Source organism: Seriola lalandi, unplaced genomic scaffold (genome assembly GCF_002814215.2).
Source record: "Seriola lalandi dorsalis isolate HSWRI2012SDOR001 ecotype SW California unplaced genomic scaffold, Sedor1 jcf7180002054169, whole genome shotgun sequence".
Lineage (NCBI taxonomy): Eukaryota > Metazoa > Chordata > Actinopteri > Carangiformes > Carangidae > Seriola > Seriola lalandi.
The window spans coordinates 488,590-513,485 of NW_019524722.1; the positions used below are offsets into that span (position 1 = coordinate 488,590).

A 24,896-nucleotide genomic window follows, 5' to 3' on the forward strand; every position below is an offset into this window, starting at 1 on the left:
CTGTATGGATGGATGCATATGACTGTACAATGGGCATGAAAAAGAGAGAGGCTCCCGAGAGGCAGCCTATTTAAACCCCAGAGGGCCCAGAAAGTGAGCTCTCTGCATTATTCTTCCAACACGATGCAATTCAAGTATCCTGGAATGTGTCACCAAATGGCACTGCTGGGATTTTCAAACACGAGTTCACACCGCACCAGGAAGGGCGCTAAGCTTGTGCTAATTGAGACAGTGTAACACAGATGCTCTCCACCGGGTTAAGGGGAAAGTGGAGCGTGATGACACAGGCTGTTTCCCACGTTTTCTCTAAATAGTCTTCCACAGAGCCATCTTTGCTTTGAAAGTTCTCATGCACCCTCTGTCCATTGACTGTAGAGAAACGAGAGGACCACGCATGAATAAACAGATGAATTAAATTTTATTACCATCAAAGTCATCAACTCAGTCAAGGAGTACGGTACAGAGCTCACAAATGCAGGACAGGACCTACAGGTGACCACTGGTCCTGGCAAACATCTACAAATACACCTGTAAGTGCATGGTAAAATGAACAGACATGGGAGTACTAAATATAGTGACAAATGTATTGGGGGAAAAAAAGCATTGCTTTAAACCATGTAACAGTATTTCAACAGTATTTATTTGCCATCTAAACAAATAGAACGGACCACATGAAATAATCTATTCACATAAAAATCTCTTCTGGTTAAGCCTCTCGTTAAAATCTAAATGTTTATCTTCAACAATATAAGAAACGATCTGATCATGGTATAATCTGAAAGATCGGTGTGTGTACCGATCAATATTAGCAGAAATGAAAAGGAGATACATGTAGAAATACAGTGTAGATACAAACTTATCTCAAACTTGAATAAATACATGTGATCAGTTTTCTCCCGATTTGATCTGAAATGCACGTTTTCATATAAATTCACAGGTCTGCACAGTAAATACTCTTGAGGTTGGGCAGAGTCAGACAAAGAAGCCGAGCACGAGCCAGGACACATTACACTTTAATGATATCATTTAATAATTGTATTAACAATGTGGCTGCTGTCTCTGTGTGACCAGGGAATAAAAACCAATGGTTAATAGTGTGTTCAAGCAGGAAATAATGTTGGTCACACACGCACAGCACAGCACACACACACACACACACGCACACACACACACACACACACACACACACGCAGATCCGACAGCAGCCATGTGTTAGTTAAGTGGCCAGGACTATAGACTTGTACTGACAGGTACATGGACACCAGGAATCACAGTTTCTGCAGCCAGTCGAATATTGCTCAATTTCCTCTAGTGTGATTACAGAGAACTCCTTCTGTAGCTCTTTATTAATGCTCGAGGGGACCAGTGACGAGAGGATGGTTTGTTATTACTGTTTATCAAGTAGAAGCTGAAAATCTTTGTAAATAAAAAAAAATATATATATACACAGATAAATAATAAAAAATAAAATAAATAAATTCTGAAATGTTAAACATATGCTTCATACATTGTTTCAGTACAATACAGGTCAACAAAGCTGAGTTGGTAAAGATGACCCTAGTTACCACAAAGTCAAAATGATGCATGTCTTCCCTTGAAAGCCGCATGTGGTCTGTTAATGCACATTTTGTTTTTACAGTTAAAACCAAATATTAAGACGTGTGGCATTTGAGTCAGTATCCAAATACAAAGGACAGGATTAGGTCAGAGGAGACACAGGTAGACTGAGAACTAGCAACAACAACAACAAAAAAGAAAAACGAAACAATTTGTGTCACGTGATGGATAAAGATATCATGAAGTCTGCTGTGATGTTTCTAAATAAGAAAAGCTACAAATTAATTTGAATGCATAGAACTGCTATGTAATGACAGTTTTTTTTTTTCAAAATTTTCTTTTCATATAACTTACATTGACAGCAGGGGTGCTAACTGAACAGTAGTAATAAGACAGCAAAGTGTAGCTGCAGTAAGCTTTTGAAAAGAACATTAGCCTCGACACGGCTTGTGGCAAAGAGGCGAGAGTGCTGTGGCCTGCGATAAGACGAGTAGCGCATCTTTATCCACCAAGTGGCTGTAAATGTAAAACGAACAGCAAAAAGTGAGAATGCATGCTGTTTCGGCTACTTCTACAAAGGTCTCTATATACAGAATCTTTACACTTACAGCTATGAGGTTCTTTCCTGAGCAGGAAGTTAGCAAAGGAACATAGTGTTTGTGTGTGTGCTTATGTGTGAAGCTGCCTATAGTTCAAAATACAGTACTGGGCATAAAAACTCCCAGTCCAATCTCAGTATTGTTCAACGCACAATAACTGGTTGGTGTAGACAATAACATATAGGAAAGATAAATATATTTCCCATGTGAGAGGGATATATGTGAGGGCCTGCACTTACTCTGTTACAGTACGAGATCCAAATTTAGGGAAAAGCAAAACATTTTCTACTGATTCTCAGAACAAATACTATAATTGCAAGACTGGCAGAGAGAAGTTTCCCAAGTTGGCTCATTAAAAAGGAATAAAAGCTGTTTTCTGCACAATTATGTCTTCCTATATTCTCTTATCACTAAGTGGAGAAGACTTCAGCTGTAAGCCACAGCTTGACAGCAAACCTGTCTTCGCCCATAAACCTATAATGTGGGGAGATAGATGTGGTTTATGTAATCTGACGGAAAACACCAGAGGGGTCAGTGAAAAAAGACACAATACATGTAAAGAGAAAGCCAATGCAACGCAGCACTCAGGAAAGGTAGCACACAGCCTCCATGAGATGATGCTAATGCTGCAAGTGAGAGAGAAGCAGAGTCAGTGTCACCATGCTAGCAGCTAATGTACAGTGTGCAGGAGTTGGTGGGGACTGCAGAGGTCACACGGGGAAGGGGCAGGGGTCGGGTGTCTAACCCTGCTCGTCCCCGGCCCCGGCGGGTGCGTGGTGAGCAGTCGATGCTTCTCCATTACAACGCGGTGTGGGTTCGGCCTCCTGCAGTGCTGGGCTCTGCTGCTGTGGCTCAGCGTCTGACGCTGACACCCCGGCTGAGGCCTCTGGCGCTGGTTGGCTTATCTCCACTCCGGCAGGGAGCTCTGTGGCCGCAGCGGGGGCTCCCTCAGGTGTTGCACCAGATGAAGGTGCGGAGGGGTCGGTGGCAGCCTGGGGAGCTGCGGGGTCTGCTGGGGCGCCAGCTGCTGGGCTGGTTGCCCTCGATTCGCTCTGCTCAGGTGCTCTCAATCTCTTCATGATGGTGGTGACCCGCACCGCTTTCTGTGGGAGGAGGTAGAAAAACTGATCTCCGATAGGTTCAATAACCTGAAAACTTGCTCAGAGAACATCAACTCTCATCGGACTGCCTCAACTCACAGTTACACAATACTGCGCTACAATACCTGCCTGTTCAAGGACCACACAACTACTGAAGGAATTTTGAAGAACAGCTTCCACGAGGAGAGAACAAAAGGGCTTACCTTCCATTTAGCTCTGGCGAAGTTCTTCTCTATTTGTGCACACACATTTTCCTTGATGTTCTTATCTGAAGCTGCACCACCAGAGATCCTGTTGCACAAAATGGGAAAAACACAACAGCTTTATACTTCCCCTATCTTTGGATGTCACAGGCTGCTGCACACAGTACCACTCAATTTACTCTTCTTTTTTCTGACTAAAAAACTTTTGCCAAGGACTGTTTAGCCTTTTATTGTTATTCTAATCATTTTTCTGCCTGGGCCCTTTTCTTCTAGCTTTTGCCTTTGTGACGATCAATTGTGTTCAAAGTTTATAGTTTGCTGGAAGCGCCTCTGTCAGATGCAACTAAGAAGGGCGAACAGTCGAACTGAAAATTGATCAATATGTGATTTTTTAACACAATAATAAACAGTTCAATGCCTTCAAACAGTAGCAACCGCCAAAGCAATGCTCAATAAGGTGCCCCCATATAAGAAAATAACAGATAACAAAGGGTGCTTTCTGCAAATTTGATTATTTTCTATACTGGGACACAGACTGTGCTGTGGTTATACCAAGAAGAAGAAGAAGACAAAACAGAAGCTGTGAGGTCTGTACTTAGGCGCTGTGGTGATGTAAGCCAAATGCTAACATCATCATGTTAACAAGCTCACAATGAAAATGTTAACATGCTTTTATTTAGCAGATATAATGTTTACCACGTTCCTTAGTGTTCAATTGTTCATTTTTCTGATAAGTTTGGTTTTAATTAGCTATTTGATGCTACAAAACGTGCAACATCATGATTGACAGGTGTAACTGACTCGCGATTGGGTCGAGCAGGTGTTTGGGCAGGACCTTGTTACTGTGACTCTTCTCCCTGATCACTGCTGTGCAGACTCTGGCTCAAAATTACGTCACCAGTGCAACATAGCGACACTCGTATCCCTGATATTTTGGCTTCAGTTTTGTGCAGTAAGAAGTGGAGATGCGTTGTTCGTCTTTATAATACAGTCATTGATGCAAACTTGTTTCTTGTTTAAAGTGGCCAAAAAAATCAGTCATTGCAGGGTTAAATGTGTTAACATACATTGGCTAATTAATACTAAATATAAGTAAAGTAGAGTTGAATGTCATTAGTTTCAGGAGATGAACTCTGGGGGGCCAAATTCAGTTATTTCAGATTTATGTTCACTTGCTGAAGAAAGTTCAGGGTCATCCAGCACTTTTAACTTTTTAACATCTGGAAATCATCCGCGTAGCAGTGATGATCACAACCAGTGTGGTTGTTTATAATTTGACATGGTGAAAAAACATGTCTGTGGAAAAGAATGGGGCCGAAGATGAAGCCTAGTGGGAACAGCACAAGTCAGAGGAACCACTGAAGAGGAAGCATCACCAGCAACAGCTGAAAAGTTTCACAGGTGCAATTTGAACCCGTTTAAGGGGGCATCCCTGATACCAGTGAATCCAGTAATTGTCAGGACATTTCAACAGGAATCTGAAAATGTCAACCTGCAGGTGGTGCTAAAGGAAATGTCATTGGATCACCAAAGTCACTGAAATACATCCTCAGGGACCTTGAATGCCTGGAACAAAATATTTGTTTTAGATATTTCAGACATTGCCATCCCTAGTGTCACACTGCTAAAAATATCTTTTAAACTCATGTTGGATAATGTGGAAAGCAGCTTTGGTTTATTGTCAAGTGAAGCCTCAGTTTTGATGCTATTAAGTTTCCCAACACAGTTATAATTGACGTGTCAAACAAGCAAGAAAGCCCGATCTCATGCCGCCTTTCTGATCACATTAATACAGTCTGATCACTTTGTTCTGATTTAAATGGGCTTCACAATATCTCAAAGCTCTGCTGCCTACCATTCATGGTTTATAGCCTCCTGGGCTGTCAGTCTCTGGTCTTGATCCACTTCCATCAGACGAGCAACCAGACTCTTGGCTGTCAGAGAGAAATCACACAGACAAACCTCAATGAAAAAGCGTTTATTCTCCTGATGGATGGGAACATAAATACAACGTGTTTGAACACTCCAGAGGTAAGAAGAGGGGAAAACCCTCTGGAATTTGAAATGTTTACCCAGCAAGCTGCAATTTTGTTCCCTCACAGTGTTAACATTATCCTAAAAGTACCTGAGTCAGAGATGTCATCCCAGTATGGAGAGTCAAACTCATAATCGCCTGCCAGGATCTTGCGGAACAGGTTCTTGTCATGGTTTTCATAATCATCATCATCGGTTTCATCGTAGAAAGGAGGGTTTCCTGACAGCCTGGGAAAAATAGAGCTTTGGGAGTCAAGAAAACATCTGTATACCATATTTACACAAGGTCTATTAAGTAATCTCTCTTCATTTTTCCTTTCACAACTTACAGTATGTACATGATGACGCCTGTAGCCCAGCAGTCCACAGGCCTCCCATATCGCTGTCTGCCAACCACCTCAGGAGCTGCACAAGAGCACAGACATTTGATAAAAATGTCCTGACGTTAAAAGCCGAGACGTGACGTTCTCCACCAATCTGTCCATATGACAACCTCTTAAATCTATATGCTCACCCAGGTACTCTGGTGTCCCACAGGGGTCTTTGATTAGTCCATTCTCCAACTTGGCAAGATGGAAGTCACTGATGACTATTTTAGAGTGCTTCAGACGGTTGTAGTAAACCAAGTTCTCCAACTGTGGACAATGACGTATTACAGTGACAACAGTTAATATAATATTCATGTTTAAGGTGCAGAGTATGAATTTCAGTGGTGTTGTCATTTCTGAACAGTGAAATGAGTCCTGGTAAAAAGAGACCAGTGACTATATAAGCAGAAGTTCATGGTGAACAGTGAAATCCTTTTAGATGGATTACAGTTTTATTGCCACCACAGTCATAATGTCTTATTTACTTCTGCCTAAAACCCAGATTAGTCAGTATAGTCCAAGTCCTGTGGTGTGTTACCTTGAGGTTTCTGTGCACGATATGCAGGGAGTGGAGGTAGGCGACAGCCTCCAGCACCTGGCGCACCACGTTGCTGGTGTCTCGCTCTGAGTAGTAGCCTTGATCCAGGATCCAGTCAAACACCTCTCGGCCTGTTGCACTGTAGAAACAAGAAATATGTTAGGTGTTTGTTGTTGAAAACTACAAATGTGATTTTATTTCAACCTCAGGAGATTTCAGGCATCTATTTTTTATTTTTATTTTTTTTGAAAAGCATTTGTTGTCTTTGCTGGATGACGAGACAATAATGAGACTATTCAAAAGGCAAAAAAGGACTGATAGTATAGAAATATATAACTGTACTTTTGCATATTTATATTCATATTTATATATATATTTGCATATTTGTATTGAATATTTAAATTGAAATTACATAATTCCCAGAGTAAAATCTGTTGACAAGACTGCATAATCTGCCATACCTGTTTCAAGGAAATGGTTTCAGTCATATCCCCACTGTTTCTTTTGTGTTTGATCATTTTCTTTCTAACCACAAACCCATAAATCAAGTGTCCTCGAAGGACAAGATGAGTATCCTACATCTAGCACATCCATGGAAATGCATCAAATTCCCCAAGAACACATGCTGATGAGAATGGAGCAGCTAGCAAGCAATCATATCCGAATACCAAATGAGTGGAGTTCAGAGATGTTCTCATATCTACAGGGCCTCGGGCTACAACCGCTCTTTCCCCAAGAGTGAATAATCAGCACATACAGTTCAACAGACCCCAGCTACAGCAAAGACAAGCAGAGAGCCTTTTCTCCCGGCTCATCAGACATCTGAACTCACAGTTCAAGGAAGAGGAAGTACTCTTTTTTGGTCTCAAAGACGTCCACCAGCTGGAGAATATTGGGATGCTTCACCCTGAGGAGACGCATCACAAAGCACAAGACAGAGACACACAGAGAGAGAGAGAGAGAGATACGACATCTGAATCATTCATTCAAGACATGACTGAGATCTGCATGTTCAACTGCCCATCCACAGATAAGCTGATTTACGTGCTCTAATTTATCCATATGGGCATAAAGACAGCAACAGTACCAGCTGGGAAACTTCATGGTGAATTTAACCCATAAAGCTACAATACTTGAAGCTGCAGAGTGGTGTTCCTGCCTGTCAATGCCCCATGAAGTTGACAAAACACTCCTGCTGCCTCCATGATCCTTTTCACATTTTATATTGAAGAACTGAACAAGGAACACGGTCAAAAAAGAATGAAGCTCCGTCTGAAATGGCTTAACTCATTCATTCAAGACTAAACAGGTTACTGAGTGGAAAAAGATTTGGGACATTAATGCATCGTTCTCATTTTGTGTCACTGACAGGTGTAGTGTTTCACAACTGTAATTTACTTATCCCAAACATCAGGGAGCCGAGGGAAAGCACAGCTGTTTAGAAGAAAGTAGTGGACATCGTTTGGACAATTCTTGTTCTATTGTTGGTATTTCTAAAAGCACATATACATAAAATGTGCGTTGAATTAAAATGGCGATGAATGTAGTCCAGGTAGCTAAGGGGCACAGATGGGGACATGCTCTATTTTTAGCTTATCACAGATACATGTGGACAATGATATTGTTTTCTCTACAGCAGCCGATCAGGGTTTGTTCTCCACTGATCCAGCTGTTGTAAGTGTTGTAACAGTGTGAGTGCACTGCATGCACTGGCCTACACCGCTCTTTTTCTTTCCTCACATGGATCGTTGTGCTACTAAAGCTCTGTGCTCTCTGCTTTGCCCTGAAGAAAAAAAAACTGAACGATCTTCAAGAGCAGGTTGTGTAATGTCCCTCTGTGCATAATCCCACATTGTCTCTGCATCACACACCAGAAACTCAGTTTCAGCCAAGGAGAAGATGTAAACAACTCTGCAGTCAACCAAACAAAGAAAGTCATACGTAACAAGTGGACAGTACTGCTTCATATTGTTTGGGGAGGGTTGGTTTTATTCCAGAAGGGTTTTTGGATGCCTACACTACCGGTCATACTTTTTACACTTGGATTTTTCCAGCTGTTAAATTTAAATTCAAATCATTCAAAGTCTCTGTGTTTGAAATTAAAGAATAGTACAAATAAACACCTGGAAATTTAATATCATGGAATCTACTTGTTGAACTAAATTTAATCTGACATTCAGTGACACACTCATGACATTCTACAAGGGAAATCAAATATTGTTCAGAAAGTTTGTCTCAGCACTTTTCCTACGAATGTGCTGCACTTTTATTTTTGCCTGTTTCACCTTTGCTTTCCTTTCCTCTAATGTTTTGGCTCATTATCTCGCTGTAGGATGAACCCCTGATCAGTCAGACTGTCTTCCTTTTTCTCTCCATTCTGATAGAAATATACCGTCCTACTTCCTGCAGTATTGTCCTAATAATGCATCAGAGGGTGGAGAACACAGTCTGTTCCTTCACTACCTTTGTACAGACAGAGGGTTTGCAAGTCATCATCAAAAGTTGGGACAGCTGTAGGAATTGTTTGAACTTGAACTTCCAAGGCTTCATTTACTTCAATTACCGGGTTTGCACTGCAGTCTTGCCCAAAACAGACATTTTTAGAAAAGTCGACAAAACACAATTGTGTGTCTGTTTCCATTGAGTTCTGTTATATGAATAAAGCTGAGTTTTTTCTCATCTCACGAAATCATCCCAATTAAACGTGACAACAGATTTCCAGCATCTGCCTCTCGGTTGGAACTGGCTCTTTGGGGCATGATGCAGCAGGCGCCACGACTTGAATTTTTCAGAATATTGGTTCGTCAATTAGTCTGAAAAACCACCTCATGCGAGCGTATACTTTTTTTTTTTTTTTTTTTTGCAACGTTTGAGAGCTTTTTTGAAATTCATGCATTTCCATTTCTCGTGTTTTAGTAGGCAATTTCAAATTGAGCAGGTCAGCACACCTTGCTGTCAAAAAAAAGAAAAAAAAGAAAATTTATTCATTGTAGAACAAAAACATCTAAATGTCATTTTTCCCCACACTAATTGTGTTTTCAATGCCCTATGTTTTCTTTGAGATAAATAAATAAAATTAAAATAATTTAAAAAATAAAAGTAATTTGTGCTTATACATTTAATGGTGCAAATGTCTTCTTCACTTAAGGCCATTATTCATGGTTCTGTGACGTTGCCAAAACAGCTGCTGCAGTGAGAGGTGAAGTTATTACCAATGACAAAGTTCTTGCACACCATTAATGATCGCCTCCAGACGTGTTTTAATACTCTGCCTGTAAGAAGGAATCATCTGTGTCTCATATGCTTCTCCCACACAAAAAAAAAAGTTAAATTACCTCATTAAAAATTCTTAAAATTACATATACTCCCTCACAATCATTAAAACGTCCAGAATCTATGAATATGCAAGTTTTGTTCCTTTCAGAAGTTTAACTGCTGGACACAAGATGTCTCAACTCTCCATGTCACACCTGTGTAACTGCATATTGAACCACAACTGGCTTCCAACTGAGCCTTAGTGTGAAACTCTGCATATACATTACTCTGCACAATGAGGCCCAAACAACCGTGTGAAGTAACAATTAAAACATATTTTTGGGTGGAGGGGGACTTTGAGTCAGAAACTCTAACTGAGAAAAAACCAAGTTGTTTGTGACTGACAATGTGCAGGAAGTCATAAAAATAAATTAATGAGGATTAGTACTTGAATGAGCACTTCTTTTCTTTTCTAATGCCTATATTCAAGCATTTTATATTCAAGACTGCATTTGATGTTTTGCCAGGCATTCTCCGCAGCCTTTGAAACTGTCATCACATTTGATTATTCAATAAAAACCCCCACTGATGATTAACGCCTGAAAAACTGGAGCAGTTTCCATCATATCCCCGTTATTGCTGTGTCTGAAGTGCAATTTTCAGAAGAATAAGAATCCATGTTTTGAAAGGCTCCTTACATAGAAATCACACCTTCATCATCGCCGTGCTTCACTGCGCCGCCTGCTGTCAGCGACAAATAGTTTGACAAGACCCAGGTTATGCTGATGTGGATTTTACAGGAAAGTTAGATAATAGAGAAGCTGAGAGGAAACGACTCAGATAAACTGTGTGATCAGTCAGTAAAGTGAGGTCCACTTGACTTTTATTATTATTATTATTATTATTATTAATAATAAATTGAATTCAATAATTTATTACTTATAAATAAAAAAAATTTCTGCTTCGTTTTTCTTTTTAGAAATCCATGTCGTCTGTGCAGCTTGTGTTTAAGAAGGTGAAATAAGGAAAAGAAAAAAACAAATGAAAATCTTCCAACACAAAACTAATCATGCATTGTTTAACTTGGACTGAAGGGAATATTAGTCCCAATCCAACAACTCACATCTTTAAGATGAGGATCTCATTTTTCGCAGCCTTGCGGACTTTCCTTCCATCCTTCTTTAGGAACTTTTTACACGTGTACATTTTCATTGTAGTTTTGTCTTTAGCCCTGAATATCTCACAGAACTCCTCCCTGAAAGGAAGCATTGCAGAGTTATTTGCAGAAATATAAAGACAGATCATGACAGTTTCTTGAGAAAAGATAGAAACATAATTCAAGAGTCTGTATGGGTGTTTTTGCTCTGCAAGCCGCTGGAGAGATACTCACGATTTAACAGTCTGACCCAGGTCATATTTATCTGTCACGTCTGAAGGATTGTTATAATCCTTCTTTTCCCCGATTGTTATACAGCCAAATGGCATGGCCTCTCCTGACCTGTGGTAAGAGAAACAGAGAAAGAGAGAGAGACAGAAGAGTGGAATGAATAATAAGACAGAAGTAGCATAATGCTGAGAAAGCCTGTCAAAAGTGTAAGAGTTAAAGAGCCACCAGAGGCAGTATCAGCGCAGCGGATTGTTTCACTTAATGTAACAGAGCCTTTCATGATCCTGCAGTAAGAAAGTCCAGAGCCTCAGAGCCGGCTGCACAGAGTCAGCTTTATGTTTGGATCTAACTTTTATATAACTAATACAACAGCTGGGGGAACAGTCTGGGGTGAAGCAGAAGTCTGGACTGAATGTACTGGTGCTTTTCTGTGGGATGAAACTTACAAAACGTGGGGGTCAGGGAGCAGAAGGAGCAGCATTTAATGAGTGCGGGGCCTGGCGAGGAAACCGCAGCAACAAGTGAAGCATTTCCAATCAAGACAGGGAGCCGGCCAGTACAGGCAGAGCACCCCAGGACTGAGAGAGGAATTAAAGTACTTTACGAGCTCTGCATCAACACTTAATTGCGGTGCCGCCTCTCTGTGCCTCTCTTTAACAGCATGGAGTGAAATTTGAGACCATCCTATGTTACTTTACTCTGTTTCTTCTTTTCTGTTTTTTGTTTTTTTTTGTCTAAGAATTAGAGTCAGTTAAGTTGGAACTATTAGTTTTGTGTTTCAAGGGAAGAGACATTTTTTAGTATTTCATTCCCTGGAGTAGAGATCTCAAAACAGCACGGTGGTGCAGTGGTTAGTACTTGTGGGTTTTTCTCCAAGTGCTCCAGCTTCCTCACAGTCACACAAGACATGCAGGTTAAGTGATGACTCCAGTGTGAGACTGAATGGTTGTTTGACTCTATATGTCGGACCTGTGATAGACTGGCGACCTGTCCAGGGCGGGTGTTCCCCTCCTCTCGCCCAGTGTCAGCTGGGATTTGCTCCAGCCCGCCAGCAACCCTCAAAATATAAGTGGTATATTAATGGATGGGATGCAGTTAAGACTGTATTTCTGTCTGTGTAAGCGAGCATGTGTGCCTAAACCCTAAAATCTATGCTGTATACTGTAGCAGAGTAGAATAATGGAGCAGATACTGGTAACAGTGACAGTTAGAAAATCTAATACCCTGATATATCAACCAATTTCTCTTTTGCGTAATTTTTTGATCCAATAAATCCATCCATTAAATGACCAAGATATGTACAAAATGGGACACTGTACTGTTGAAACGAACTATGTAATAACATTGTTTCTAAAGCTGTATTCGTAGTTCAGTGCTAAGGGCTTAGCTACAGCAGCTATGCAAGTAGACTCGCTAGCTGCACATTAAGTTACGCTGTAGCACCCCCGTCTTCTGATTCGTGATGGACTCAATTTCTCAATCAACTATTCAAGTGTCTGACACACACCACGTGAGCAGCTGGATTCCAGCTGGACAGGAAATTACTGCTCCCAGCGAAGCAAAATTGCAGCTCATAACTGACTGTGAAACAGCAAATTCTCATTTTTACACTGACGGTTTTGTACAGTGGAGCTACAAGGTGCTTGTAGGTGAATTTTGCTATCTTCACAGAAAGCCAGGCTAGCTGTTTCCCCCTGATTCCAGTCTTTGAGCTAAGCTAATGCTACCTAAAACTTATCTGGAATTTCAACCGTCTCCCTGAAATTTTGTGTCACTACAACTAAACTGCAACAGCAAATATGTTTGTGACTGGTTACTGATTATGTTTTCTATTAACGGAATGAGGAAATGTTAATTTACGTATTTGACATGTGGATAATACGTTGATACTGAACATACCAGTAAAATGTTCACAGACGGTATATTTGTTTTGTGGATTTTGTTACGTTGACAGTATATTGCAGTTATATTGCAGTTAAACTTCTAGTGACTACAACATCAATCAACTTTTTTATGTCATGTGCTTTGTTCATCCGCCAGCCACCCCAATCACCACCACTGCTGTTAATAAATGTAGAGCTGCATTCATTCAAAAACATTGTTGCCTCTGGACAGAATCCAGCCAGTGATCCATTTTTTTTAACATCATTTCTAGGAGACACAGTTGTGAATTCTTGTACTACAATTTATTGTCAATTTATCAGTTGGACTCTTTTATATATGAGTTTCATTAAGGCATTGAAGTCTGATCTAAAACACGTGACTCTCACTGTGAAACTAAGCACACATTAGTGTTGGGAGATATGGATGAAATCTTATATATAATCCTATAAATGGTATGTGTGTTTTTATAGCACATTATCCAGAAAATGATGATATTGTAAATTTTCTGGAAACGCAATTAAGAAACCGTTTATAGATAAACTGGGGATTCAGCGCATTAAATGTCTAACAAATGTTCACTCTTCATCACACTAATGCAAGGATCATATACATCTAATAACGCCATAAAGCGGTCCTGCTTATAGCAATATTGCCTGCAATGGCCTGATACGTCTGCTAAGGGATATCTGTCTTGGTTCAAATGGCTAAATCTCTTACATCTCTCTTGACAGCAGTATTGTAGTATTACCCAACCCCAGACATCATGTGATTCAACACACAACGAAAGGGAGATTTTACTGCCGAATGCTCTTACAATAGCCAGATAAATTAGAGTAAATTGTTTTCAAGGGTATAAGCTGCCAAAAAACAAAAAAGGCAGAAAAACGGAAGTGGGATCAGATCATTTACAACAAGCAAGTATGTGATTCAGTGTTCTTCTGATTCAAATCCCTGGACAGATTGGAGAAGTCTGCTGGGAGAACAGTTGTTGCCTCTCTCATCTACTACCAGTGTCCTTGAATAAGGCTCCACACAACTTCTTACGCCAGTAAAACTGCTCAAGGCCCGATAGTACAACACTGCAGACAAGTCCTGAGCTGGAGTGAATGTTCTGTATGTGAAGCTGTTTGAATGCAAAGCAGGACGGTGCTGAAATTTCTCCAGATGAATAAAGGGGTGAGAAATATTTATTTCCTAGACACACAAAATCCATCTGCGCTGGCAGTCTGGGTGATGGATGTCTACATGTAAATGAGCGCAGCCAGCGTGAGAAGTATAGCGCCATGTGTAAGAAGGGCAATCTGTTCACTGTAGCTCCGCGAATCGACCTGTAATCCAATATAAATGACCGAGGCTCGGCGCGGAGATGTCTCAAATGTGCTGAGAGAAAACTGTGCTCTTTCTGAACTTCCTTTGCTCATCTGAGGCAACAGTCTGCGCTGTGTAGTCGGCACGAGGAGCTGACCTTTTCTGGCTCCCTGTGTCTCTCTCTCTCTCTCGCTCTCACTCACTCTCAATATACTGCACTGTCTCTCTGTGGTAAATGCTGTGGCTCAGTGAAGTTATGGTGCAAAGAGGAAAAACAAAAGCTCTGCAGGAACCAGTGGTTTAAATGGAGGTAATTCAGAGTGAGTCTGGCATTAGGAAACGTGAGGGAAAAAAATTCTATAATATGCTTGAAAACATTGATATTCAGCAAGCAGCTGTAACAGTCCACAAGAGAGTCGTAGCATTGTAGAGAGGGATAATAGGCTGGAGGAAGAGAGACTGAAAAAGATATTCTGATGATGATGATGATGAAATCTAATTTAATGAAGTAATCCAGCAAATAAACAGGGCCTTTGTGGGTTTGGAAAGGTTTCTAAGCCCAATCGATGAGGACTTTATTTTCATGTGTTCATAATGAGCTTGTAAAATAAACAAATAACAATAAGAAGACTATAGGAAAAAAAAAATACAAAGTTTAGCACAAAGTTTCTCAGTCAGCCTCTCCCATGTTTTTTTTTTGTTTGTTTGTTTTTTTTAAAGTGTTGATTAGTGTGATGCTTGAAGAATTTACAAAGCACTTCAAGCAGAGAGAGCAGGATCCCAGCAGTATCACAACACAGGCTGTATAATGGCCCCATTTGGACTGACCACCATCAACAACATTCAAGCATTATCACCCCGTGTTCTGACTGTTATCTGCCCTTCGGGAGCAGCGATCGATGGCTCGTGATGCTTTATGGCCCAGTGTGTGACCTGGGTCTGCCAGCTGAGCCTGCTTGGGCCGCACTGCTGTGTCACCAAGGATTCTCTGCAGATGCGGTGAAGATTTACAACATGGAGGATGGATAGTGATGAAGATCTTGGGTTTTTCAGGCAAAGCGCAGCTCCCGCTTCAGCCAGGCAAGGTGATCAGCAAAATGAGGCTTTTCTTCCCTCGGCCTGTTTAAGATCAGGCTACAGGTTCGGCTAATTTAGGTGAAGTCTAAGATTAGGTTAAATAAGATTAGACTGCATTGTATTAGAGCGCTGTATCAGGATTTTTTTTTAAGGCATTGGTAAGGGGGATTATTTTACCTGCTGCTGTGGTATAATGTGATGATACACCTCAGGGAAATGGCTGGTGCCTTTTTGGTATGGTTATAAACATGAGGGAGCAGCTGATCGCACTAATCCCACCATGAAATTTTTCTGAGATGAAGTGTTTTCCTTGATTTTGGACATCTTTCATTTACTGTTCAGTTTTTTGGCTCACATCTTCTCTCTCTCTCTCTCTCTCTCTCTCTCTCTCTCTCTCTCGCTCTCTCTCTCTCTCTCTCTCTCTCAATGCAGTGCCTCAACAGTTATATTTTAACAAGTTTTTACGTAGATAAACCTTCCCCTGAGCAAAGTAAAAATATATGATTAAACAAAATTTGCTCTATTAATTGCACATGGATGATCAGCTTTGATTTCATGTTCCTCATCCTAAGCTAAACTTTACTGGAGACAAATAAAACTACTGTATAGACCACTAACTGGCTTTGCCAAAAAGTTGTATGGGTTGCAATGATCTGAAAACTCTGTCCATTTTATGCATGCTGTTTTGCAGTCTGAATAAATCTTAAATGAAAGACTTGCTAATGTGAGAGCAATCTTATTGGCTTGTCATGCACACATTAATCAGATATATATTCAGTTTGAAGCTGCACTAATCAGTATTTTTTTATTAACAATGGATCAAGTGACTACACGACAGGAGTCGACAAACCCACAAATAACCTTCACTTTTTCTTTTGCTAATGAGTTCATCATGTTGACTTTTCATTTCAGTGTAATCGTTCTTTCGCTTTTGTTACAGAGTCTGGGACAGCTGTGGCTCAGGAGGCGGAGCGGGTTGTCCACTGATCAGACAGTCGCTGGTTCGATCCCTGGCTCCTCCAGTCCACTTGTCAAAGTGTCCTCGGGCAAGATACTGAACCCAGCATTGCCTCTGATGGCTGTTCCAGTGTGAGTGAGTGTGTGAGTGTATGGTAGAAGTGCTCAACGTGTAGAAAAAAGCGCTGTATGAATGTGTGTGTGACTGGGTGAATGTGGCTTATAGTGTAAAGCGATTTGAGTGGTTGATCTGACTAGAAAAGTGCTGTTTAAGTGCAGTCCATTTACCATCCCACTTACGCTCTCTCCTCCTCCCTACACTCATGTTTGAGTCTAATTCATTCGCCAAAAAAGATACAAAACACACATTAAACAAAGTTAAAGATGAATTTCACTGATAGCATTAATATTATTATTATTATTATTATTATTATTATTCAGATTTTCCATAGATATCACGATAATATTGTTATCATGGATTCTTTTGGCTGTGATAAATAAGCAGTGAAAATGATATTGTGACACGTGCACTGCATTAAACAAATCCTAATTTTCTAAACCCCTTAACACTGCCATCATTTATCTACTGCTGGTTTTCATGGGATCATTTGGGGAGAAGGTAAGCAGGGCACAGAATGACGAACTGGTAAAAAGTTTCAACATTTAAGTTTAAAGGGAGCAGCATCCCTCTTCTGTGTTGACTCCCCCGAGCCCGCCTCAAGTGTTTCGGACAAACCGCTATCTCTGTTTTGACAAGGCTCAGCTCAGCCATCTAAAATATCATCGTCCCCCTCTCTGATGCTCTGTCTTTGCCTCTGTTGCTGGAGGTTGGCTGGATCCTCAGCCCCACAAGGACAGACTCTCCAGCTATTAGGAAATAAACATCCTTGACATTCAGTTTCTTTCATCCCTGCTGATCTCCTGAGATTGCCCAAGAGACTGCGATAGCTCTTTGCCTTGAGCTGAAAGGAAAAGATAAGGTCAACACAGATAGGGATAGCGACAGTTGTGTAAGTCTTAACAGAGACCAGTGTGAGAAAGATGCTCAAACAGTTGCCTCTCGCTGCCTCCTCCGGTAAAGAGAGCTGCAATTGCAAGGAAACTATGCTTAATAAGCAAACTGAAGGTCTGAGGGATAGAAAACGAGAAGTCAAGATCTTGCTGGACTTTTGAGAATCAGCTCTGTCTTGACTTGGAATCCTTACACTTATGCAGTGCTGAAAGTAAACGAGGGACGAGTAAAACAGCCATATTAGAAATGCCTATATAAGACATATATGACCCACCATCTTGTTATTACAAAGACAATGGCAAAAAGGTGTTGCCTGGCGAGCCATAGCTGTGGAGATTGGATAGTTTTTATTATTTTAAGTTAATGTCTGTACCATGTCCAACTCTGTGTATGGTTCTGGTTGCAGCACGAACTATTGGTGCTAAGGGCGGCACTTGACACACATAATATGACTGCGGCACCAGTGCGTTTTCCACTTTAGTTTCTAACTTCTCCTCCATCTTTAAATTATGATGGTGTCAAATACATATCATATACTGAGTAAGAGGCAAGCAGCACTTAACCCTGATCCGAGAGGTCAGACTGAGCTGCAGTGTCAGAGGTGTGATCTGAATGGCAACTCAACAGTAAATCATGTGCACAGGTATTCTGTGAAGCTCATCCGACCTGACTTGATTCTATGTGAAATCTGATTCTAGCTGCGGGTGTGAACTTGGAATTTAGGTGCGACGACACATGCATTTTAAAGACAGAACAACACCATAAGTGTTAAAACATTTTCAAGTCGGGTGTGGACACGACACATCAGAGAAGTTTTCAAGGGTGTGCAGGTGTCAGGACGTAAGTCATTCAGATAACGCGGATGCAGCCCAGCAGTGATGCTAATACAACCCAAACAGCATCTAATCAATTTAGATCATATAATCTCATTTTGCATTTGCAGCTGTTGTGTTCCATAGATACAAAATGTGGCATATATAAATTTACTAATGATTGTTATTGCTTGCTATGCAGTAACAGTCAAATCCCATTAATGTCAAAGCTGTCTGACTCGGACTGAACTTTTATGGATGAAGTGCTGAACCAAAGGCCAAGAGAATCCATTAGTGCTGAGATTTACTATATGAACATTGTACTGCAGGTGGAATATTGATGTTATGCAATAAATGTACATGTTGGTACATGACCCTGGCAGGAGCTCTGTCAGAGGTGGTGAAATTATCACTGCACTGCGCCCTGAATATATATATGTAATGAGAAGAAATAGGCGTCCAAGATTGGGATGAAATCAAAGTACTTTATATGTATATTATTTCACAGTGTACAGTCTAACCTGCATTAATTCAGTGGAGAGCCAGTGTCTTTGTGGAAGCACTTCTCAGAAACTCGCTGGGGAAGAGGAAACAACGTTCTGCAACATCATCACACTGCCTCATTACTGCACCGCGCAAGAATTATGTCTTTTTACATGTGACTTTAAGGGGAAATGGCTTCTTGGAAATGTTGACATAAAAGTTTGCACACACTGTCTCGGGGGGGGGCCTCTGGCCGCACTAATTAGGGTTGCAATGCAGCATATTAAGCATTGCCTTTTCAACCTTTGCGGAGCCAGCAGAGGAGTGTGGCGCTGAGAGGTCTGTAACGAGGGGGGGGGGGGCAGGGTAACAACAGCGCGTGGGAGATACACCCAGAGTCGGAAAGTCGTATCAATCAGCAGTATTTATGGAGCAGGATCAGAGTAAAGATGGTGGCAAAGGTTATAAAAAGTGGGTCCATACACAGTTGAATTAATTATTCATGGCTGATAGTCTCCATTTCCACAGTACGTCTCACTGGGCCTACATTTCGTGTCTCTCTTGTATCGAGGAATCATTGTGTCCCAGGGCACTTGCTTAACAGTGTGCTTGGAGCAGAAGCATGGCAACTCTGGCAGTGCTAGAATAATTACCAGGCTTCTCTGCTCATCCTTCCTCTAATCCCAGTCCAGTGTGCTGCACTGCTTGTCGGTGTCTGTGTCAGCTTCACACACTGCGAATCTCTCAAGAATTCATTACATTTCTCATTTGTTTGCCAGACATCATGGACGATGGGAAGCTTCGCAATCTATCCTATGTCTTTTTTTCAAGGGCTTATTCAAGGCCATGGACTCCATCATCCGGCTGCCTTTAGAGAATAATCACAATCCCACTCTATGTGCTGTCATTCATGTCTGAATCTGACTCATATAGCTGCATTCTTCACTGAATAAGAAAACACTGCAGAGGCTTCTTCAGAAGAAGAGAAACCCCTTACTCTTCTCCACTTCACTTCCCTCTGTCTTCCTGTGCCATCTCTCTCTCTCTCTCAGCACCACACTCAGAGCCCATCAACGGAGAGTCACTTGCAGCAACTGCACCCCAGGCTTAACCTTTTACTTTACAGGAATCACAAGGCAAATTACAGCCCCCTCTTACAACAGCTTCTAAAGGGGAGGTAAAGCTGCAGGATGTTTTCACATTTACTGTAAAAGAGTCACAGGTTTATAATCGATATCTCGCACACCCCCAGGAGTCGGGACTTCCACCTGCCGCCTGCCACAACATTATTTTTCTGTTTCAATGGGGACACAAAAAGCACAGCTGTAATTGGGCAGCACAGTACACAGGAATTTATATCAACTATATTTATGTTATAACAAAGCCAGTGAACAGCTCCTCAGAGCCCGTGTGAACTGCAGCATGAGGATGTGTCTCAGAGTTGACTAACAGTGCTGTGTCTGTTTTTATCTTTTGGCACAGTATACTTAAAATCAGTACGGACAAACAGCTGACTAACTGCCCTCAAACCTGTAACACAATTGTCCACGATGCACCTGTAAGTGCACCTGTTCTTAGTGTCTTCTTTTGTCGCGCCAGCACTAACAGCATTTACCTTACACAAGGGAAATGGTTGTGTAACAGAGGTAGCCACAGACCTAAAGTACAGCAGCAGAAGCACCTCGCTAAGGACTGCAGGGCGCAGATTTAAACAGGGCAAAAAAAAAAAAAAAAAGCTTTTTTGCTGCATTTTCAACCTGCAAGTCATGGGGACATTGTGAATATGAAATGCTCTGGTTTTGTTACATCAATTATTAAACTGATTCAAGCTAGCATAGCAGATAAGCTGACTCCGCTACTGGTGGTTGAATAGTAATTGTGGGCTTAACTTTGTTTGCCACAGGGAGAAGTTTCATTTCCTGCATTTAAAATTAGCTGTATGGAGATTTTTGGGATCTGATTTTAATTATTTTGATCATTATTTGTGTTTTTTCACAAGTCTGACTCACTTTACAAATTATGGTATTTAAAAAGGGCTCACAGAAATCAATCATTGAACAGGAAGTGGAAAGACCAATAAACGAACAGATCGAACAGATGACCAATGTTCTTAAATTGTTCTAAATGTGCAGCAGTTTGCCTGCCTGTCATCAGGCCTGAAATCGATTACTCCTCACACATTGCTCTTTAATACCTAATCACATTACTTTAGTAATTACTCAGCAGCAAAAGTAATGTATTGTATTGCTTGTTACTGTACTTTCATTGCTCAGCCCAGCTCCGCCAGAGGTGTTTCTGAACAACTCCGAAGCTTCTATCCCCAAACATGGTATCTTTTGTATTTAGCATGTGTAGAAATAGAAAAGGAGACTTTTGTTTTAACAAGCAGACATCCTATAGTTTGGACCATCCAGCAGCTAATGCTAGCTTAGCCTCTGTGAATGCACACAGTTCTCCAGTCCGAACCTCAGCTGTGCGGTTACACCATCCAACAAAACCAGGTGATTCCTGAATGCACATGTACTCCTGGCTAATGCTGGGCATGGCTGCAAAGAAAATGTGAATAGGACTCAAGGACAACTTTGGAAGAATCAGGAGTCACATTTCTCCTCTTTTGGTAGAAGCTAACTGCGTCGCCCCACCTCAAGCCCCTGCACCAAGGTCTGGCAAATCCTGGACCAGTCTATCAACTGAATGCAGAGAGACTGATCCGTTATGAACCATCATCTAATTCCTGGTAGGAGTTAAAATGCCAAAGTAAGAAAACATTACTGGGATTAATAACTGTTAATTGGGACCTAAAAAATGAATCACATAACTGTAACATGTTACTAAGTAATGCTTTCCTGCCCAACACTGGTTATTACAAATAAAGTTTTAAGTTATTTCTATATATTTTTAAATACCAATATAATACACTACAATACTATAGAATAACTGTGCACTATCATGGTGGTCCATGAGAGAATGAGGGATAACAGAGGGATCCTAAAAAGAGAGTGAATTATGTATGTACCTATATTCAGTGGTAGTGTAATAAATAAAAAAAGAAAAGAAAAGAAAAATGATGCCCTACACGATGTACTGTCTTTAGTGCAGTCACTTTTCCAAAACACTGAGTTCTAGCTTGAGGAGTGTGAGTGAAAATTAACCTGGATGGTTGGCTAACGCGCTTATGGGCTAATTTAACAGTTTACAGGCTAATTTAACAATGTAGCCAATGGCAGGAATCATACAGTAACATGCCACTACAATCTAATGCAGTTATAAATATGTTTACAACAACTCAATGACACTTATGTCACTAAGTAGTTAATCCATCAGTTAATCAGTAGAAGCAGGCCAAAAAAAATCTGTGACAACCGAGTCCTGTCCACCCGCGGCTGCACGTCCACCGTCGACCTCAATATGGCTGCCACAGGGCGCTTCAGAGTGGGCAGTATGCACGTACTTTATATTACTCTTCAGGTAAGATGGCTCGGAAGTGCTTTGTCTGTGGAGAGAGTGTGAGGACAAATGCCAACTTGTTTTGACAAAACAACTACTGACAATCCATCCTGAGGGAGAATAGTGTCTCTGTGTGTATAGACATGAGTGCATGCCTGAGTGCACATATGCGCAAGTGCATTGCAGTGTGAATCCATATATTACACTGTGTCCTTTCCTATTTACAATGGATGTAGCCAGTATTTCTAATTTTAGCCCAAGAAATGTCTCTCCTGACAAAACTCCTGTACCTTTGTGTCATGTTTGGTGCAGGAGAGTGAGGTGAATTGCACCATAAGGTGGTAACAGTACAGTTTCAATGCCATAATTACAGAGACAGTTAAAAAAATGCATGATGAAGGGAGACATTAAATCTGCTGAGAAACCTGGTGAAGTCTGCGTGACAGTGATGAACACAGTCTTGGCCTGCATATCCACACGCATCCACACAAACACCACAAATTTGGGCCACAAATTTATACTCATGTCATGTACTGTGTATTGTGCCTCCATTACTGTAGTGTAAACAATAAGAAACCTGAAAAATCCCAGATGGCATACAAAATTTAAAAAAAATCCAAATGTAGAACTTTCAACTTAAAAATAAAGCATTACATTTTCTCCATAGATATCACCACAACCACTATTAATTCTCATGCTGCAACTGTAGTAGTGTGTGTGCTGTTACAATGGATAATGCATTAAATTAAATTCTTAAATAACCTTATGTGGAGTTAATGGAGGCTTTAATTTGAAGGGTACCGGTTAACACATCCAGTGTTATATAAGCTATTTTCTATTTGCTGTTAAATCATGTATGCATGTTTCATATGGCAGTACATATGGTTTCATATAGTAGGTGCTGTTTCATATAAAAGGGAATGTGTCAGGATTCTGCCCCTCACTCCCTGGTGTTTCCCCTTTCTGGTGTTCCCTGTTAGTCCCCGGTTTCCCTGTGGTTAAATTGCTGTGTATTGTGGTCCTTTGTGTGTGTGTGGATGTGCTGGGTGTGGCTTCCTGGTTCCTGCTCCTGCCAATTCTCCTACGCATCACCTCGTCACCTTAACAAGCTGCTGCAGTATATTTACACTGGCTCTTCCCTCCATTCATTGCCAGATCTAGTCTGTTCACCTTTCTGGTTCATCACCACTGCCTTCCCCTGGGTGCTCCAGCCTCACCCACTCATTGTCTTAAAGCCTGGATTCTCTTCCCTGTACAGCGTCTGCCCTGTCGTCTTCCACTACTCCAGCCTGGTTCCCATCTTTTGCTGCCTGCCCTGCTCCTCCCAGTCAAACCTCCTTTCCAGCTAACTTTGACAGTCATTCCTGTGAATTGTTCAAGCTGAGTACATTTTAGTCCAAAACGTGCACTTTATTGAATATAACAGAATGTTCTGTGGTATAGTTCTTGCTGTATTTTATTAACTGTATGTCTTACATTCTGCTTTGCTTTACATCTCTTTATGATATTTTATTCTGGATTTTTCTACTATGTGAAAAAACCCAAAGAATTCAAGTTTTAGTTACATTTAAAGAGGCTATTTGTAAGTTTCCTCTGTTGTCAAACGTGTTTCTTGCCAGGAGCAGGTGGTGGTCATCGTCGCTCGACAAGAGCTTTGGCCATCTTTGCGTTTACAAGGCAAGAGGTTATAATACGCCCTCTGAGCAGCGCTATGACTTCAGGACAGATTGGAAGCTATAGTGAGTCGCTGTCGGAAAGTGACGCCACGGACCAGGGCTATCTGGTTATCATGCTCACTTCAGACGAAGAAAATTTGTGATAGAGACAAGAGTTAACATTGGTGTTGCTTTCCGCTGCTGAACACGGCTCTTAGTGAGTAAAGGAATTAAGTTTGATACTGAACTTACAACATTTCTTCTAGACTAGTAAGTTAACAGCTGTTAATGCTAATGTTGCCTCTGTAGCAATAGCAAACCCTACTGTAGTAGAATCAAAAAAGACAGTGGCAGGGATCAACACAGGCCCATGGATCAATCTAGGAGGCACTGGGATGAATGGACTGACAGAAACTCATACCCAGCACTAACTTTCACCAGTATTGTCATATTTTCCACAAAAAAACAAATTATGCCATCAGAATAGTTTGAAATATGTTCTGATAACTTAAAGTAATACACACTGGGGCTTTAATGATGTCATCTTTTTTAAACACTGGAATTAACATCTATATTATTCCTTATGATTGGCAGTTACTGTAAATGCAAATGTAAACATATTTACATTATTCAGATGATCAAATACATTTCACACATTGTGAAACATAACCGTAATGTAAATGATTTATAATGTGATGCTGAGTAAAAGGTCTCTCATTTACATGAGGAGAACCAGTGGCCCAGCTTCTCCTCTACAACACAAGACTGTTCAGAGCCAATCTCATTAGCCTTCAGTTCCTCCTGCTTCAGTGGACAGAAACTTTAATTGCCACGCATAAAATCGACATTACATGAAATATTATCATCCAAAGGCAGGAATAAATAAAGCGGGCTCAGTTTTAATGTCAAGCTAACACTAATTGAAAGTCCCCTCAGAGTGCTGACTGTGAAATTGATCGCACAAAAGAGACACAAATTATGAGCAGTAAATTCAAGACAGCCCATTAATGAAAAAGACAGAAGGAGACTGTAAATTGATAACATTTGAAAGAAAACAATACCACACCACGCTCAATGCCTCCGCATCGTGGGATGAATTATTTCCTGTGGCCAACTTAAGGGGAACTTGCATTATAGCTGAACCACAGCGGAAGGCAACCTTAGGCCACGGGAGAGTCTAAGTCCTCATTGTCCAACATTTAGGCGCTCGGGGGGTGGGG

At 41.0% G+C, this 24,896-nt stretch overlaps 1 protein-coding gene across 1 annotated transcript in view; it reads right to left on the reverse strand.

Annotated features, from left to right (window-relative positions):
- Window positions 1-395: 395 nt before the first annotated feature.
- LOC111653179 (caM kinase-like vesicle-associated protein) overlaps window positions 396-24,896 on the reverse strand; it is a 40,987-nt gene continuing 16,486 nt past the window's right edge. The window contains exons 2-11 of the mRNA XM_023403657.2: window positions 11,045-11,152; window positions 10,778-10,909; window positions 7,232-7,306; window positions 6,400-6,538; window positions 6,008-6,128; window positions 5,823-5,898; window positions 5,585-5,721; window positions 5,315-5,393; window positions 3,460-3,547; window positions 396-3,259 (exon numbers count right to left, since the gene is read on the reverse strand). Of these exons, the coding sequence (XP_023259425.1) occupies window positions 2,897-3,259; window positions 3,460-3,547; window positions 5,315-5,393; window positions 5,585-5,721; window positions 5,823-5,898; window positions 6,008-6,128; window positions 6,400-6,538; window positions 7,232-7,306; window positions 10,778-10,909; window positions 11,045-11,139 (1,305 nt within the window). The 5' untranslated portion in view covers window positions 11,140-11,152 and the 3' untranslated portion in view covers window positions 396-2,896. The remainder of the gene's footprint in view (window positions 3,260-3,459; window positions 3,548-5,314; window positions 5,394-5,584; window positions 5,722-5,822; window positions 5,899-6,007; window positions 6,129-6,399; window positions 6,539-7,231; window positions 7,307-10,777; window positions 10,910-11,044; window positions 11,153-24,896) is intronic.